Here is an 18,562-nt window from a genome sequence, read left to right as displayed (position 1 = left end):
GTGGGAGATGGGTGATTGACTTAATGGGTATGGAAAAACTGTTGATGACTGTTAACGACTGCAATTAGTTTTACAGGAAAAAGCAAGGGATAGTATGCAGATATAGAAGGGTCTGGTGACTTCTGCTTCAGTGTATGGAAGAAGTGTGCATGCACACAAAAGCTTATATCCAGTACAAACTTAGTTGGTCTCTAAGGTGCTACAGGACTATTTTTTAATGGTTCCTTGTCATCCTGGGGAAAAGTGAAAAGTGGGGTGCCACAGGGTTCTGTCCTGGGCCCGTTGTTGTTCAACAATTTTATAAACGACTTGGATGAAGGAATTGAGGAGATGCTCATCAAATTGGCAGATGACACCAAACTGGGAGAGGTAGCTAATGCCATGGGATTTACAGAAATGGGATTTACATAGGTTTTGCCGTTTCTTGAAATATTGTTGCCAAACTTGGCACAAATGTTCCCAGGGTGGGGGAGGTGGTCCTCATCACCATTTAGATAACAGGTTCCATTTTTCTGCCACTTGAGATATCATACCCAAACTCTGCAGAAAGAAGGCTCAAGGTCTCCCTCCCAAGATATAGGTATGGGTACAGGAACTCTGCCTTCCTGTATGGCACTGAAGAGGAAATAGTAAAAACAACTTACGTTCTGTGAATGTCAGGCCTCCCGCCATTTTAACTGCTCATTTGGATTGGTGCCTTATGTCATCCTGCGTTCAGAACCATATAAAGGAGTAGACAGTTAGCACAACTTCTATGAAAGAATTTAGTGGTCAAAAACCAAATCAGAGTAGCAGTCTGCAGAAGCTCACCTCTTTTTGTTGACAGGACCTTATTCTTAGCTGCCATCTTATCTCCTCATTTTGAGTGGTGTCTCATCCTGGAGTTCTTCTAAGTGACCATTTAATGGATTAGGCTGTTAAAATGATATCTTAAAACAAACCTACTGTTTAAAGATTGGATGCGGGTGGCGCTGTGGGTTAAACCACAGAGCCTAGGGCTTGCCGATCAGAGGGTCAGCGGTTCGAATCCCCGCGATGGGATGAGCCCTGTTGTTTGGTCCCGGCTTATGCCAACCTAGCAGTTTGAAAGCACGTCAAAGTGCAAGTAGATAAATAGGTACCGCTCTGGCGGGAAGGTAAACGGCATTTCCATGTGCTGCTCTGGTTTGCCAGAAGCAGCTTAGTCATGCTGGCCACATGACCCGGAAGCTGTACGCCGGCTCCCTCGGCCAATAAAGCGAGATGAGCACTGCAACCCCAGAGTCATCCGTGACTGGACCTAATGATCAGGGGTCCCTTTACCTTTACCTTTACTGTTTAAAGAGCAGTCATATCAAGCTCTTCATTATACAAGGAAGTAGACATGAAAAGCTCTCTGGCATCCTGTCCCCACTTCATTTATAGACATGGAATCTCCTATTCCCTGAAAATACAGTGGGAGAGAAGCAGACTGCTTTTCTCCCACTGTAATAGGGCAGTTGGGGCCTTCTGAATTCTAGCTTAATGACATACTTCATGCAAACGGATCCTGTTCAATCCACAGCATTTCCCACCAGAAGGATCTCCAGCAGGAAGCCTTAGAAAGACCTCCATTTTCCAGAGATCCTGGGCTAAAGAGCACATGGGGCAAGATAACCAATGGCCTTAGAAAAAGGCAGCTGACTAGAAACGACTTATCCCCTTTCCCCTTTTGGATACCATGGTGCCTCCCGGAGTCCTTTTTCTTCTCTCTGCCTCAGCTTCTTCCTGCAGATGTTCCTTTCTTCAACGGCTCCAACCACCTTCCGCTTTGATGCAGAACATTCCAGAGTTCCCATTCAGCTTCTGCTCCTCCCTGATTGGGACTGGCAGGCAGCCAATCAGCATTCCACATATAGCAGAAGTCCAGGAAAATATCTAGTTTAGTTATTGCTTACTCCACTTCCATAGTACTCTCATGCACAAAAGTGACTTTCATGAGTATCTTTGGAATGCTGCAAAGGACAGGCATGTTCTGTCCTCTTTAACCCAGGGCTTAATGACTTCTGGAGAACTTCTTCAATTAAGTGGGTGAGCGCCCCCACGCCTCAAATTGTTGTATTTTTCTTCTTCTTAGACTAAATTTGGAACATGGACTGTTATCTCACAGTTTCCCGCTTAACCCTAGGCATTAAATATTTATTCAGGTCCAGCAGAGTTCTACCCACCATGTCAACTACAGGCAAGCAATTGAAATTTAAAAGTCTAATTTAATGGACAAAAATAACTCTTAAGGACAGGATAACACTATGAGACTAATCCAGGATTTCAAAGAAATTAAGCAAAGAAGGTGTAATTAGAAAAAGGAGTGAAATTGCTTGGCCTACGTTTGGATCTTGTTTATCTTGTTTAGAGATAGGATGCCAGGTGCACCGGGTTGCCTAGCAACAGTACACCACCAAAAGTCAGGCTTGCTGACTTATGCACCCTCACTTTAGAACTGAACTGAGTGGGACAGAGGTTTTTCTTAATCAGGAACTCTAGATAAAGATGACTACTGGAAAGCAGGAAAACTCTGATGTTCAGCTGGAAGACCACTGGAGCTGTGGAGCTATGGATTCTCTGTTGACCCCACTGGTCGAAGTGTGTTGAAGTACTAAGTGATAGTGGGCCCATGCCTGGCAGGTTTTGAGCCAACTGACGTTTGCAAGTCGTAATATGGAACAAGACAAAGGAAACTGGTCAAATGGTCAAAGGCCTGGAAACGATGCCTTATGAGGAACGGCTAAGGGAGCTGGGCATGTTTAGCCTGGAGAAGAGGAGGTTAAGGGGTGATATGATAGCCATGTTCAAATATATAAAAGGATGTCATATAGAGGAGGGAGAAAGGTTGTTTTCTGCTGCTCCAGAGAAGCGGACACGGAGCAATGGATCCAAACTACAAGAAAGAAGATTCCACCTAAACATTAGGAAGAACTTCCTGACAGTAAGAGCTGTTCAACAGTGGAATTTGCTGCCAAGGAGTGTGGCGGAGTCTCCTTCTTTGGAGGTCTTTAAGCAGAGGCTTGACAACCATATGTCAGGAGTGCTCTGATGGTGTTTCCTGCTTGGCAGGGGGTTGGACTCGATGGCCCTTGTGGTCTATACCAACTCTATGATTCTATGAAACTGACACACTCACAGGAAGACCAATTCTCTCAGAAATAAAGAGGAGAGAGACGCCACTGCTCTGACTGCAGGCAGGATTGGTCTGGGGGAAGTGAAATGGCTCCTCCACCTAGAGAGGCCACGAAGACCCTTCCTGTTCCCAATAGGGGGAGTAATCCCTAAAGACAGGAGTGTTGTGTCCCCCCCCATCTGGTAAAATGTTCCCCTCTAGGAGGTATACTTAATCAATCTTCCTCCACTTGGTGCCCTCCAACGCAACCTGTTGGTTAGGGCTGATGGCACCTAGAAGGCACTGGGTTGGGGAAGGCTGTATTGGATCAATTATTGCAACAGAACGTAGGCTACGACTGAGTCCTCCTTGCTTTATTTTCCAGGAGTTTCCATTATCTGAGGTTGCAAAATCAGGTCACCTGAGGATTCAGGATTGACAAAGGGCTTTTGAGTGCTGGTGTCTGAGACCTGATCTCTTCCATGCTCTTAATTCCATAATCTGGATAATTGATCATGGCTTCTATTAAAGGTGGGTCAATTCATTGTCCACGAAGAGTTTTAATTGAACCATCGTTTATCAGGCTTCTTCTTACATATGCTTCTTTTTTGATCAAGACGGGGAAAGTTCTCCCAACATCGCAGTGGTGTTGTACATTTTGCTTTTATTCCACAAGCCCGTTTATTATGCAGGTCATCTGGCTTGCCGACTACCCAGTAACTGAAAAGAAAAGGAAGCACAAATCAATGAGTCAGTCAAAACCAAATTATCCACATGGGATGTGTACTTTATTTCAGCATTAAGAGATCTCCCTCTCTCAGAACTTCAGATTACAGGGCATTCAATGAAGCTGGACTGACAAAAGAAAAGGCTTCTTCACACAGCATGAAGTTAACCTGTGGAACTCACTTCCACAGGAGGTGGTGATGGCCACCAACTTGGAAGGCTTTAAAGCAGAGGTTGCTAAACCTATGTGGCCTACCACCTCCTTTCAGAAAAAAATATATATACCCAGCACCCGCCCTGGAAACTAACATTTTTTAAGTGAACAAATAAAAGATGCAGTGACAAATTTGCATTCTTTTATGTATCTATATTTCTACCCAGTGCTATTTTTCTAGAAAAAAAAATGCCGGAACTCACCATGAACGCCTCCCTCTTTCTCTTCGAATGGCAATTGCACCTACCTGGGAGGTGCCAGACCTCACCTGAGAGGTTCTGGAACCCACCTGAGAGGTCCCAGAACTGAGTTCCTGCGAGTTTCCCCTGAAAAAAGCCCTGTTTCTACCTACGTCCTACAACATAGTAAAGAAAGATTAAAATTCCATGGAGCGGACCAGAGTTAAGACTGCCGGCTCAGTCTGATCCATCCCAGGGGCGGAGCCGGTGCCGCATCCTGCCTGCCATGGGCCAAATAGGCAGGCAGTCTGCGATCCACTTCCTGGGTCTGGGTGAAGCCAAAAAGGGTTCACCCTAGCCTGGGAAAACCTCTCACCTCCAGCACAATTGCCGGATCCAGGTAACCTTTGTTGCCAACCCACAACGGAGCCCACCCTGGCAGTAAGCGTCATTACATAACAGATGAAACACATATGAATGGTTTTCCAAACTTCCCTTCTCTTCTCTTCTCTTCTCTTCTCTTCTCTTCTCTTCTCTTCTCTTCTCTTCCCTTCCCTTCCCTTCCCTTCCCTTCCCTTCCCTTCCACCCCCCCCCCCCTTATTTTTATTCAGCGTCCCCTTGGATTGTTCCAAAAAGATGACTTCTAGTGTTGATTGCAAAAGATGACTTCTAGTGTTATGAGAGTAGGAGAAAACCTTTTCTCTATCCTCTTTCTCCACACTCATTAGTTCTGAGTGGACATAGGATTCTGTAGTTAAGAAAGACTCAGGAAATGGTGATAAAATACAGCAGCAACCCATGCGGAGGTATTTTTTTAGAAAGGTATTTATATATGCTAAATGGCGAAATATTTCAAAGCGGTGTACAACATTGAATTTATTTATTTTTTAAATAGAAGATAAAGAGAAGTAGGTTCTTTATTCTGTAGTGCCAGAGCTAGTAATTAACTGGGATGGTGGTGGTGGAAAGCAACAATAACCACTGAATGACACTATGGAACAAAGCAAGCCCTGTGTACCTGCATTCCTACACTTTAGCAAATATTTAAGAAGCAGTAGAATTCCTCAAACTATCATAGTTTAACAAGATGAGGTGAAAAAGCATTGCTTGGTCTTCTAAAGAATGGTGGGGAGCAGAGCTGAGGGGGAGGCAAAGGGGACATTCTCTCGCCACCCTGCACTAGTCATGGACTGGTCATGTTGTTCAGATGCCTGATTATTGTCTTCCAAAGTAACTACTCTATTCTGAACTTAAAAATGGAAAGTGTAAAGTCGGTGGTCAACAAAAGAGGTTTAGAAACTCTCTCAAGGCAAATCTAAAAAAATGTAGTATAAACACCTACAATTGGGAATCACTGGCCCATGAGCACTCCAGTTGGAGAATAGCCTTTACCAAAGGTGTCACGGACTTTGAAGACACTCAAACTCAGGACAAAAGGGAGAAACGTGCTAAGAGGAAGACATGTTTGGCAAACCCTCACCGTGATCAACTCCTGCCTGGAAACCAATGTCCCCACTGTGGAAGGATGTGTGTTTCCAGAATTGGCCTCCATAGTGACTTACAGACTCACTGTTAAGACAATCTTACTTAGCTACAAGTGATTGCTAAAGAGGAAGAAGAGGAGGAAGAGGAAGAGGAAAAAGAAGAAGAAGAAGAAGAAGAAGAAGAAGAAGAAGAAGAAGAAGAAGAAGAAGAAGAACAACAACAACAACAACAACAACAGCAACGGGGGTGTTTTGAAGGACTACAGTGTCCATGTACAAGGTGAGGGTGTGAGAAGGCAAGGGTGAGGGGGCATTGGCTATGTGGAGTCCTAGGTGGCTGGTGCCCATAAGTAGTGGCAGAGTGGAAGGCAAGGATACAAACCATATGTGGAGCCAACAACTGGAAGAACCACATCCACCCCACCCCAGACTGGTTGTAGGTATAAGAAGGCTGAGGGCAGACTGAGGTTGGTGAGGCACATTCGCCTTACTGGACCAGCCCCTGCCATGTGGGGCGATTTCTTGTCTCAATGTAGAAGCCATTCATTGTTGAGCATGAACTACTTTCAAGCCCTGTCAAACTACGCAGCATTACCATTTCTGATGAAGCTGGACAATATAATATTGCTTCCATCCTACAAAACTGCCTTTCTGACATGGAACATAAAATGCAATGGAAATAAAATACTCTGCTGGATTCTAGATGCAGGCAAAGGACAGGAAGAGCTTTCAATGAAGAACAAAAAATGAATTCCTAACAAAGTTTCTACAATATAATAAACAGAGAAACGTTGCTCCCAGACTCACCCTCGGAGAAGGGCAGTTTCATCTATCCATTTCCATCTGCCTATATAATATAGCCCAATCCAGAAGTCATGTTGTTCGTTTTTAATTGCATTTTCCAGGAACTCCTGCTAAAAGCACAATCAAAAAGTCTTTCCTAGGAATAAGAGGCCAGAATCCCCTCTCAGGTCATCCCCAGACTGTGGCCCCATCTGCACTGTGAAGTATCATACCACTTTAAACAGTCAATGCTTCCTCCAAAGTTTAAGAGACTTCAGAGAGGCCTCCGGGACACTGCTGCTGCTGCAAATGCCAAAAATGGTTTTAAACACTTAAATGTTTTAAAAGCGTTTTTAATTTGTTGCACTTTGATTGGTGGTTTTTTCTGTCATTCATTCATTCATTCATTCATTCCCCTTTCTCTTTGTTGGGGTGGGACAAATGCTTAGCTGGGGTGGGGATTAGTTTAATTTTAGCATAATTGTTTTTGGCTTTGTTTTTACTTTTACTATCTTGTTAGGCTGTTGTATTGTTTGTATTTTCTTTTTAAGGGGAAAGGGTCAATGCTGCCTGGGAGTGAGCCTCAGCCAACAGAATGGCTGGGGCAGCTTCTACAGGGGCAGAAGCACCGAGACATCTGATCTCAGTGATCATGGGCTGGAGGAGGAGTTACGCTAAGACCAGACCTTGTCATTACTGAGGAGGCAGGCTTTGTCGTTGTTTGAGGACTATCCCTGCCTCCAGGTCTGGTCCTGACCAGAAGAATACTGGAATCAGCAAGGGAAACCCACATGACCTGAAGGTGCTGCTGTGTAATGCCAGGTCAATGATGAATAAGACCACTGCCATCCACGATCTGATTGTGGATGGAGGACTTGACCTGGCATGTGTGACAGAGACTTGGTTGGATGAAGCAGATGGGCCTGTTCCTGCCGCTGCTTGTCCACCAGGTTTCTCTTACGGACAGCAAACCAGGGCATGTCAGCAGCGGGGGGGGGGGGGGGTTTGCAGTGATTTGCACCAGGCGTCCTATTGGGTAGACCCATTTTTCTGAGTGCATGTTCTGGAAGTTGGGCAATAGGGGCAGTAAAGGATTCCTTTTGGTGTACCGACCTCCCTGCTGCACCAAGGATTCCCTTTCTGAGCTGCTTCAGGTTGTGGCCGATGTACTCCTGGAGACACCTAGTTTGGTTGTCCTAGGGGATTTTAACATCCATGCCGACACGACCTTACAAGGGGCCGCTTGGGACTTCGTGGAAAGCATGGCCTCCATGGGGCTGTCCCTGAATAAGTTTGGCCCAACTCATAGCTGTGGACATGCCTCAACCTGGTGTTCACCTCTACGGATGATGGTGATCTGACACTAAGTAAAAGTGAAACAAAAGAAGTGTCATGGTCAGATCACTTCCTGGTGCAACTGGACTTCTCTGTGACCCTTCCCCTCTGCAGGGAGGTGGGACTGATTCAGATGGTCTGCCCCTGCTACTTAATGGATCCATATGGTTTCCAGAGAGTGGTAGGGGATGTTTTATCCCATGCTGATGGCTTTCAGCTGATTCCCTGGTGACCTGTTGGAGTTAACCAGGGCTATTGACTGTCTGGCTCCGAATTGCCCTCCACCTGGTACACAGGCTAAGACCCTACCTGCCCGCAGACTGTCTCGCCAGAGTGGTGCATGCTCTAGTTATCTCCTGCTTGGACTACTGCAATGCGCTCTACTTGGGGCTACCTTTGAAGGTGACTCGGAGACTGCAATTAATCCAGAATGCGGCAGCTGGACTGGAGACTGGGAGTGGCTGCCAAGACCATATAACACCGCTCCTGAGAGATCTGTATTGGCTCCCAGTACATTTCTGAGCACAATTCAGAGTGTTGGTGCTGACCTTTAAAGCCCTAAATGGCCTTGGTCCTGTATACCTGAAGGAGTGTTTCCACCCCCATCATTCACCCCGGACACTGAGGTCCAGCGGCGAGGGCCTTCTGGCGGATTCCTCACTTGGAGAAGCTAAGCTACAGGGAACCAGGTAGAGGGCCTTCTTGGTAGTGGCACCTGCCCTGTGGAACGCCCTCCCATCAGATGTCAAGGCAATAAGCAATTCACTGGGAAACAAAATTTTTGTTGCATTGACATCTGCAGTTGTTCTAACCTAATTTCGACGTGCTGATTTCATATCTGAAGTTGGTTTTGTTCTGTAAGCTCTAGTTTTTTTTGCAATTCATGTTTTTCACTTTTTACCATAATCTTTGTTTTTCACAATGCAAGAATTCAATATTTTATTAAACACATAGCCAAAGTAGTACAATATGAGTATAAATGTAAGTGACTTATATAGCATTGAAGATGGCATGTATAGCATTGAAAATGACATGTATATCTATGTACAGTTGGAGGTATTAAAAAAAATGTATTCCCTTGGGATAAACAGTACAGTGGTGCCTCGCAAGACAAAAAGAATCCGTTCCGCGAGTCTCTTCGTCTTGCGGTTTTTTCGTCTTGCGAAGCAAGCCCATTAGCAGTTTAGCGGATTAGCGCTATTTGCGGCTTAGCGGGCTTAGCGGATCAGCTAATAAGCGGTTTAGCGGCTTAGCGGATCAGCTGATAAGCGGCTTAGTGGCTTAACGGATCAGCTGTTAAGCGGCTTAGCGGATCAGCTGATAAGCGGCTTAGCGATCAGCTGTTAAGCGGCTTAGCGGATCAGCTGATAAGCGGCTTAGCGGCTTGGGAAAAAGGGGGGGGAAAGGAAAAAAACCCTGCAGGAACTCGCAAGACATTTTCGTCTTGCGAAGCAAGCCCATAGGAAATTTGTTTTGCGAAGCACCTCCAAAACGGAAAACCCTTTCGTCTAGCGGGTTTTCCGTCTTGCGAGGCATTCGTCTTGCGGGGCACCACTGTATGCTGGGGAACATTTTTTTTTTTTTAAATGTTGCATGAGATTTTTCAAGTGTTCTTATATGTTCTTTCAATGCTGATTTCAAATCTGAAATCGATTTTTGTGTACGTGCTATAGTTATATTTCAATTTCCGACTTTTGCCGATAAGTGGGGATAAGTGGACACTAACACGTTGATCTACCCTAACCACATGGTAATTATTGTTTTGCAAACTTATTTTTTCTTTATTTTTATAGTTTTGTAACCTAAATATTTGTATTTTTCTGATTGGACCATGGCTTCTTCTTTAAGTAGAAAAAAATGCGTAAACAAGCCTGTTTGAGTGTTCACATATCTTCGGATATGTGCTGCTGCTGTGCACCGGGACTGAAGAGTTACAGAATGTCCTGTGTTGCACTCCAGAGGGAAAATGCCCAGAGAGATTTCAAGTGCGGGGGCTTTGCATCATCGCCCCCCTGGTGTTTCCCACAATCCCTCCCCCCCTCAGATTTCAAAGTGGGTTAGCAATCCATCCCACTTCCCACAGAACTCTGGGAATTGTAACACTGTGAGGGGAATAGGAGGTCTGCTAAAAAGCTCTCAGTAGCTTTAACAAACTTCCCAGGTTTGTTAAAGATACTAGGGGATGCCGTGACTGTAAAGTGGTACAATCATGCTTTAAATGTATGGTGCAGCTATGGCCAAAGTTTCTTGCCCAGGAAGGCTTAAAACCATCAAATTGCAAAGGATTATTCATGCCATTTCTATATACAGTGTTCAGCTAGCTTACCTCCTCTTTGTCGTTCTGAATAATAATCAGTTTGGATTTTTTATTCTCACAAAGCCTTTCTGCATCATGCCAGTATACTAGTCCTTCATCAAATAAATAGAGAGCCTCTTTGTATGGCTGCCACTTTTGACGATGATTTGATGTGAGGTCATCTTTGAACCAAGCCAGAAAGTGGGAAGGTGGGGGCAAAAAAGCAGATTTAGCAGGAGCTGGGCTGAAGGTCTAACAGATCCCCCCCCATAAAGTCATCATGAATTACATACTGATATTTCATTACAATACAGCAAAAGACATGGTAGCTAACACTCTAAAAGGTTTGTTCTAATAAAGGACACATTTAGCCAGGTCATTTGTCCTCCTTTTACTTCCCTGTTCCACTGTTTGCATTCATCAACAGATTGGTAATGCTATGAAGATTGTGTGGCACCCCCAATCTCTGCCGAGCAATAGCAAGATCTTGGGAGGTTCCGGTTGCTTGCCCAGGGTTGTGTTTCCATTGAGAAAATTGAGGAATAGTGGAGGTGAGTGTCGTTAAGAAGTATAGTTTATTTGACACATATTTAGACAAGATACTTCAGATGAGATTCTTGAATGTCAGTGCAGCCTCCTCCAGCCACATTGAATTCTACCTCTTTCCCCTTCCTTGTTCCCAGAACACCTTGCTCTAAGCAACTCTCCCCCCCCCCCCCCGCACTCCAAGCCTCGTTTTTAAAGGTGGCATTTTTCTGGTAACCTATGTAATCATTCAGCATAAGCTTGGCAACCTCCCCTCCCCAGAAATAGCCTGTCAGAAGTGCTTCACTATAGGGCATTCAGGACCAGGTGTATTCCAGGTGAGAAAAACCACATTGAGAGAGAGCTCAAATTCAATGGGATGCAATGATCTTCTCAGTGTTTCCCAAACTTGGGTCTCCAGCTGTTTTTGAACTACAGTTCCCGTCATCCCTGACCACTGGTCCTGCTAGCTAGGGATGATGGGAGTTGTAGTCCAACAACAGCTGGAGACCCAAGTTTGCGAAACACTCTTCTAACTCCTAAACTTATTCTCTGATGCCTCTTTGAATTCTCCCAGTCTTGACAAACAGAGGAACAGTAACAGAAAGGTATCCTGTTTCTTTCACAGAGACCTTACTGTGGGTGTCTGCTATAGGAGAGATATAGTAGTCATGGGAGATTTCAGCTACATTGGTATCCACTGGAACTCACAAGAGTGTAAGGTCCAGCAAATTCCTCATTTGCCTTGCTGACAATGGTTGGCAGGGGAGAGTCACAGTGGTGGGGTGATAATGAGCAAATCCCAATTTGAGGCACAATGACCCAAGGTCTAAGCATTGGAGGGGTCCCTATTCACCTCTTATGGAGGGTGAGGCACTTCAGTCTTCATATCCCAAACTACCAGAATTCAGCCAACTTCCGCCACCAATTAGGAATCCATTCAAGGAGGAGTTTACCAATTAACACAGCCACAAAAATCCAAAGCCACAAAACTCTCATCCAAATTTCTCCCTGGATTTTGGAGGCTCGAGTTGCTTGGTCTTTTTCTCAAAGTGGAATGGATAGATTCTAGAGGATGATAGGACCTTTATACCTTCAACAGCTGTGCAGCCTATACTCTGATTTCTCAACATCACCCTATTAAGAATAACTTACTGATTGCGGACTGGACTTCATTTGCTCTCTCAGCCCATATAAGCAATTCACCTGCTAACTTCCCAGCTTCATCAAGTATTTCAGAATCTGAAAGGTTTGGATAATTCAGGTCAGTGAGATCTCAAACAGCTATTCAACTTTATAAAAAGGCTGTTTCCCTATAACTTGTGACTGGCCACATTCTAGCATTCAGGGTGGTCTGTAATCTGCTGAGTATTGATCTGATCCCCCCTCCCCATAACGCTTTGTATTTTTAAGAAAAATCTCAAGCGGTTTACAGCATATTAAATCAATAAAACATAAATAAAGCAATCTGAAGAGAGTCAAATATAGAGTATACAGTCAAAGCAACATAACAGAAAACCGAAATATTATCTTAAAGATTTCAAAATAAAACATTACAAAGGAGGTCAACAACAGAATACATATTTAACATAGTAGGGTTGGTGAATCTGGGCTCTACCCCTAGACCAGTTGGAAAGGGCCTTGCAGGGAGAAGCCTTCATGCCCCACAGCCGGGCGATGTTCCTCCAGGCTCATGAGGAGCTTCTTCAGTGGGGCTGGTGAGTGTGAGCCCTGCCCCCTAGGCCAGGAGGAAAGGTCCTTGCAGGGAGTGGTCTTCATGCCCCACAGCCGGGCGATGTTCCTCCGGCCTCATGAGGAGCCTCTTCAGTGGCGCTGGTGAGTCTGGGCCCAGCCCCCTAGGCCAGGTGGAAAGGGCCTTGCAGGGAGTGGCCTTCACACCCCACAGCCGGGCGATGTTCCTCCGGCCTCATGAGGAGCCTCTTCAGTGGCGCTGGTGAGTCTGGGCCCAGCCCCCTAGGCCAGGTGGAAAGGGCCTTGCAGGGAGTGGCCTTCATGCCCCACAGTCGGGCAATGTTCCTTCAGCCTCATGAGGAGCCTCTTCAGTGGGGCTGGGTGAGTCTGGCCAGGTAGAAAGCAAAGAAGCTCTTCTATGGGGCAATACCCGCTGCTGGAGAGGGGGCAAAGAGTGACCCTAAGTGTAAGTGACCCTAAGTGACCCTAAATGGTAAGGACTATGACACCTTCCTTACCATTTCTTCCTTGGAGGGATGGTTTCTCTTTGGTCATGAAGTCCCTGATCATTTTCATTGCTAAATCTATTTCAGGTGTTTTGTGATCCCTTTTATGAATATCTATAGAAGAGTTAGGAGGGAAAGAAATGGTGAGTCGGCTGATGCGACAGTACCTCCACCCCAGAATTGCTGCGGCTAATTTGGAATCAAGGCTCCCCGTGTCTTAGCAATTTTTTAAGGCTATTCACATCTCAAAGCAAAAGTGTTTAATGAAGCACCAGGCAGCAGAGTGGGTAGCATTCCAGTAATAAAACTGCAGTAAAATGAAACCTGTAGATCACCCTGTGAAGGGTGGTCTATAAATTGAATAAAATCAATGTGGATAAATAAAGGCCAGGTTACAACATCTCCTAACAACATTAAATGAGATAAAGTAAAAGTGCAGAGTTAGGGCCATATCCAGTGCCGCAGCGCCACTGGTCTAATGGGCTTCTGTATGGACAAGGAAGCTTTCTTTCCTGTCCCCTCCAGCCCAGCCCACCACGTGCCCTCAAAATTCCCACTGGAAACATAAAACCTAATATTCCCCACCAATACCCAGAAAACGCCTAATATTCCCACCAGTATATCTGGAAAACAAACAGATATAAACCAGGTGCCAAAATGGCAAGTGTTGATGCATTATATAATTCCAGAGGCAGGACATTTCACAATCAGAGTGCTACCACACAGAAGGCTCTTTTCTGTCATGCCACCTAATGGATTACCACTGACAGTGGGACAATGAGACAAACTACTTCTACCTCCAAGATCTAGGGACCTGAGCAGGTTGTACAAGACAATGTGTCCGTCAGACCCTTGGGATCCAAGTCAGTGAAGACTTCCTAGGTCAATACCAGAACCTTAAATTCATCCCACAAATGAATAAGTAACACATGAAGGGCTTAGACTTTTAAAATAGACACACACAAACATCTGATTGCGCTCAGAAATCAATATGATTTCCCTGTCCTTTGACAACTTTCTTCTACTCATCTAGGGCTAGGGAGAAGGTCAGAGAGGGAGGATGGCTTCCTAGATGACTTGAAGACCTCTTTTGTTTACCCGTGAGATATCCTGCAGAACCTGTGACAGTCTCTTTAAGAGAAGCAACCTCTTACCCAGCATGCAAAGATAGAAAGAAAGAAAAACAGGGAGTTGCAAGGTAGGACAAGTGACTGCACAGGTTGCTTCATAATGTTGGCCTAAAAAGTCTCTGGAGAAGCTAAGCAGTTATTGAGGGGCAAGAAAAAGGCATTTATTTCAATGGGTGAGATTTAGCCACATCCTTACCTTACACACTGGAATCAATGGGAGATAAAAGGGCTTAGTTGTGGTTGGATTATGGTGACACTTTTGAAAGTGTTCTTCGTACTGATGTAAAGCCAACCAGGTTAACGCTAAAGGCCTACACAGCCTAGACTTACACAGACTAACTGCTCCAAATGCAGCAAAAAACAGGACCAGGCACAGCATCACTACAATAAATGTACCAATGGAAGAGAGAAAGAACTCTTTTATCTCATGCAAAACAGCAGCGAGTTTTCCTTGATGGACAAAAAGAAAGAAAGAAAATCTGCTTTAAGTATCATGGGTAACTTTTTTGCCTTTTCATTTCAAGTGACAGTAATGGATCCAGAAGTACTCCTTCAGAGGGAGTCTAACCCCATCCAGAACAGGCCATATCCCACCCATCTTGTCTAGGGAACCACCCACTGACTGCACCTCAGTCTTGTCTGGATTAAGCTTCCGTTTATTGGCTCTCATCCAGTCCATTACTGAGGCCAGGCATTGGTCTAGTATGTCAACTGCCATACCTGCAAATGTAAAGGGGAGATAGAGCTGTGTGTCATCAGCATTTCTCACAACACACTCCAAAATATGGATGACCGTAGTCCGCATGGGGGATGAAACTGAACTTTGAGGAACCCTGCGTTGAAGGCTCCATGGTGCTGACCAGAACTCCCCAAGCACAGTCACCCAAGCAGGACTAGAACCATTGCACAGCAGTGTCGCCCAATCCCAGCTCAGTCAGTCCCTCTGGAAGAATACCATAGTTGATGGTAGTGAAAAGCAGTGCGAGATCAATGAGGATCAACAGAGCACATTTCTCCTGCCTCTGTCCCAGCAGAGCGAAGGCTGTCCTGTTGCGAAATAGATTTAATAAACGAGGTCCCTACAGGATGCTTGCTTTGATATTGTCTTTGTTGCATGTTTATTTAAAGGTTTGTTCCCTCACCTGGCCGAGGAGCAGTGGTAGAGAGGTAAATCCTTACCACATTGTGGATCAGGGGAGAACACAGCCTGAGGCTGGCATAGAACTAGTTTGCTTGGCTAAAGGAGCCTGTTGGAGTGACAGAGCACGGCTGGCTTTTCTCCAGGCCTGCCCACCACGACTGGCCACATATGCCTCCTGTTGCTCTCCCACCTTTCCTTTCCAGTGTGTTCCTCATCTAGGCTATGAACCAGTTCTATGTGTGCTGCATACATACCCTTTCTAGGAGGTGGTTTTCGTCTGCGTTTTAGTATTGACCTGGATGCCACATTAGATGTGGAAGAGACATTGGATCTGGAAGCCACATTAGATCTGGAAGCCACATTGGATCTGGAAGCCACATTGGATCTGGAAGCGGCATTGGATCTGGAAGCCACACTGGTTCTTGAAGCTGCATTGTGGTGTTGGGTCACATAGTATATAATTTACTAGAACATTAGCTAAAACTTGCTACAATGGCACAAAATATCCATTGTGTGCTAGCAGCTAAATCGCAGTAGGGTAAATCCCTGAAAAACTTGTAGCTCAGGAGCAAAATTGTAGGGAGTGATGATCCTGCAGGAATTCAGTTTTCAGCTCTACTCTGCAAGACAAATCTCATTTCTGTTTTTTTAATGGAGTAACAAGCTTGGTGGATCAGGGGAATGATGTGAACATAGTGTATCTTGATTTCAGTAAGGCTTTTGACAAATTAAAAAAAATCCTTTTGACAAAGTTCCCCATGATATTCTTGTGAGGAAACTGGTAAAGTGTGGGTTGAATGAGGTAACTGTTAGGTGGATTTGTAGCTGGTTGACTGACCGAACCCCAAGAGTACTCACTAATGGTTCCCTGATTCAGGTAGGAAGCCATGTTGGTCTGACACAGTCAAAATTAAAATTAAAAAATATTCCAGTAGCACCTTAGAGATCAACTAAGTTTGTTCTGGCTATAAGCTTTCGTGTGCATGCACACATCTTCAGATACACTGAAGGAGAAGTCACCAGACCCTTATATATAGTGGGAGGGAGGCCTGGGTATTTCTCAGAAGGGTATTGGGAGATGGGTGATTGACTCAATGGGTATGGTAAACCTGTTGACGACTGTTAACGACTGCAATTAGTTCTACAGGAAAAAGCAAGGGATAGTTCAACAACTTTATAAACAACTTGGCTGAAGGAATTGAGGAGATGCTCATCAAATTGGCAGATGACACCAAACTGGGAGGGGTAGCTAATGCCATGGAAGACAGAATTGGGATTTACATAGGTTTTGCCATTTCTTGAAACATTGTTGCCAAACTTGGCACAAATGTTCCCAGGGTGGGGGTGGGGGATTGTCTTCACCACCATTTAGATACCAGGTTCCATTTTTGTGCCACTTGAGATATCATCCCCAAACTCTGCAGAAAGGAAGGCTCAAGGTCTCCCTCCCAAAAGGTACAGGAACTTCCTGCATTGCACTGAAGAGGAAAAAGTAGGAACAACTTACGTTCTGTGAATGTCAGGCCTCGCACCATTTTAACTGCTCATTTGGACTGGCACCTTATGTCATCCTGCGTTCAGAACCATATAAAGGAGTAGACAGTTAGCACAACTTCTATGAGAGAATTTAGTGCTCAAAAACCAAATCAGAGTAGCAGTCTGCAGAAGCTCACCTCTTTTTGTTGACAGGACCTTATTCTTAGCTGCCATCTTATCTCCTCATTTTGAGTAGTGTCTCATCCTGGAGTTCTTCTAAGTGACCATTTAATGGATTAAGCTGTTAAAACAATGTCTTGAGACAAATCTCCCATTTACAGAGCAGTCATATCAAACTCTTCATTATACAAGGAAGTAGACATGAAAAGCTCTCTGGCATCCTGTCCTCACTTCATTTATAGACATGGAATCTCCTATTCCCTGGATATACAGTGGGAGAGAAGCAGACTGCTTTTCTCCCACTGTAAAGGGGCAGCTGGGGCCTTCTGAATTCTAGCTTAGTGACATACTTCATGCAAAAGGCTCCAGTTCAATCCACAGTATTTCCCATCAGAAGGATCTCCAGCAGGAAGCCTTAGAAAGACCTCTCTTTTCCAGAGATCATGGGCAGCTGTTGCCCGTTGGGCTAAACAGCACACAGAGCAAGACAACCAGTGGCCTTAGAAAAAGGCAGCTAACTACGAGTGACTTATCCCCTTTCCCCTTTTGGATACCGTGGTGCATCCCGGAGTCTTCTCTCTGTCTCAGCTTCTTCCTGCAGATGTTCCTTCCTTCAACGGCTCCAACCACCTTCCGCTTTGATGCAGAACATTCCAGAGTTCCCATTCAGCTTCTGCTCTTCCCTGATTGGGACTGGCAGGCAGCCAATCAGCATTCCACATATAGCAGAAGTCCAGGAAAATATCTAGTTTAGTTATTGCTTACTCCACTTCCGTAGTACTCTCATGCACAAAAGTGACCTTCACGAGTATCTTTGGAATTCTGCAAATGACAATCATGTTCTGTCCCCTTTAACCGCGGGGCTAAATGACTTCTGAGGAACTTCTTCAGTTAAGTGGATGAGCACCCCATCCCTCAAATTGCTGGATTTTTCTTCTTCTGAGACTAAATTTGGAACATGGACTGTTATCTCGCAGCTATTCAAATCCAGCAGTTCCACCCAGAATAATAATAATAATTTATTATTTATACCCTGCCCATCTGGCTGAGTTTCCCCAGCCACTCTGGGCGGCTTCCAATGGAGTGTTAAAAACAATACAGCATTAAATATAAAAAACTTCCCTAAACAGGGTTGCCTTCAGATGTCTTTTAAAGAGAAGATAGCTGCTTATTTCCTTCACATCTGAAGGGAGGGCGTTCCACAGGGCGGGCGCCACTACCGAGACCATATCAACTACAGGCAAGCAATTGAAATTTAAAAGCACAATTTAGTTCTGAATATTTTTTAGCCTTCTACAGTGGTACCTCGGGTTACAGACGCTTCAGGTTACAGACGCTTCAGGTTATAGAGACTGCTAACCCAGAAATAGTACCTCAGGTTAAGAACTTTGCTTCAGGATAAGAACATAAATCGTGCGGTGGCGGCAGCGGCAGCGGCAGCGGGAGGCCCCATTAGCTAAAGTGGTACATCAGGTTAAGAACAGTTTCAGGTTAAGAACAGACCTCCAGAACGAATTAAGTTCTTAACCTGAGGTACCACTGTATTTGGAATGCTGAGGTACAAAATGTAATGGATCCAAAATACAAAAGTTATGTATTATTTGCATAGCACATTTCTGCTAGCAGCACGTCATCATCCACCCACTGGGCATGTGGTCTTTTTGTACCCAGGATCAAGGAGTGACCCCCAGTTACAAGTTAAGCGTCTTTCATTTTGATTTAGTTTTTGTAAGACAAGTTGAGGTTGACATTTAATCTTGAACTGGGATTGGTCTTTAT

At 44.9% G+C, this 18,562-nt stretch overlaps 2 protein-coding genes across 8 annotated transcripts in view; both read right to left on the bottom strand.

Moving 5' to 3' along the window:
- The window catches only part of LOC308485356 (CD209 antigen-like protein C), a 38,914-nt gene extending 36,386 nt beyond the window's left edge, over nucleotides 1-2,528 (bottom strand). Inside the window, exons 1-3 of one of the 3 annotated variants that reach the window (XR_013990485.1) lie at nucleotides 1,699-2,528; nucleotides 811-889; nucleotides 645-708 (exon numbers count right to left, since the gene is read on the bottom strand). The gene's annotated coding sequence lies outside the window, so the exon portion shown is untranslated. The remainder of the gene's footprint in view (nucleotides 1-644; nucleotides 709-810; nucleotides 890-1,698) is intronic. The other 2 variants (XR_013990486.1, XR_013990487.1) reach the window with 2 other exon arrangements.
- Nucleotides 2,529-3,474: 946 nt separating this feature from the next.
- Nucleotides 3,475-17,490, bottom strand: LOC308485352 (uncharacterized protein). 5 transcript variants are annotated; one of them, XM_081021164.1, is made up of 10 exons: nucleotides 17,338-17,490; nucleotides 16,801-16,879; nucleotides 16,635-16,698; nucleotides 15,382-15,555; nucleotides 14,317-14,436; nucleotides 12,869-12,970; nucleotides 11,814-11,900; nucleotides 10,164-10,315; nucleotides 6,527-6,633; nucleotides 3,475-3,835 (listed from the first exon to the last, which is right to left on the bottom strand). In XM_081021164.1, exons 3-10 carry the CDS (start codon nucleotides 16,660-16,662, stop codon nucleotides 3,676-3,678), a joined length of 930 nt encoding a protein of 309 aa, XP_080877290.1. In that variant the 5' UTR covers nucleotides 16,663-16,698; nucleotides 16,801-16,879; nucleotides 17,338-17,490; the 3' UTR covers nucleotides 3,475-3,675. The 5 variants fall into 5 exon arrangements, with proteins under 5 accessions (XP_080877290.1, XP_080877289.1, XP_080877291.1 ...); XM_081021163.1 differs by having other exon boundaries at nucleotides 16,801-16,904; nucleotides 17,338-17,448; XM_081021165.1 differs by having other exon boundaries at nucleotides 6,527-6,630; nucleotides 16,801-16,904; nucleotides 17,338-17,448.
- Between the last annotated feature and the right edge of the window lie 1,072 nt (nucleotides 17,491-18,562).

Source organism: Podarcis pityusensis (genome assembly GCF_964106645.2).
Source record: "Podarcis pityusensis genome assembly, chromosome: 9".
NCBI classification, from domain to species: Eukaryota; Metazoa; Chordata; class Lepidosauria; order Squamata; family Lacertidae; genus Podarcis; species Podarcis pityusensis.
This window is presented reverse-complemented; position numbering and strand designations above follow the sequence as displayed.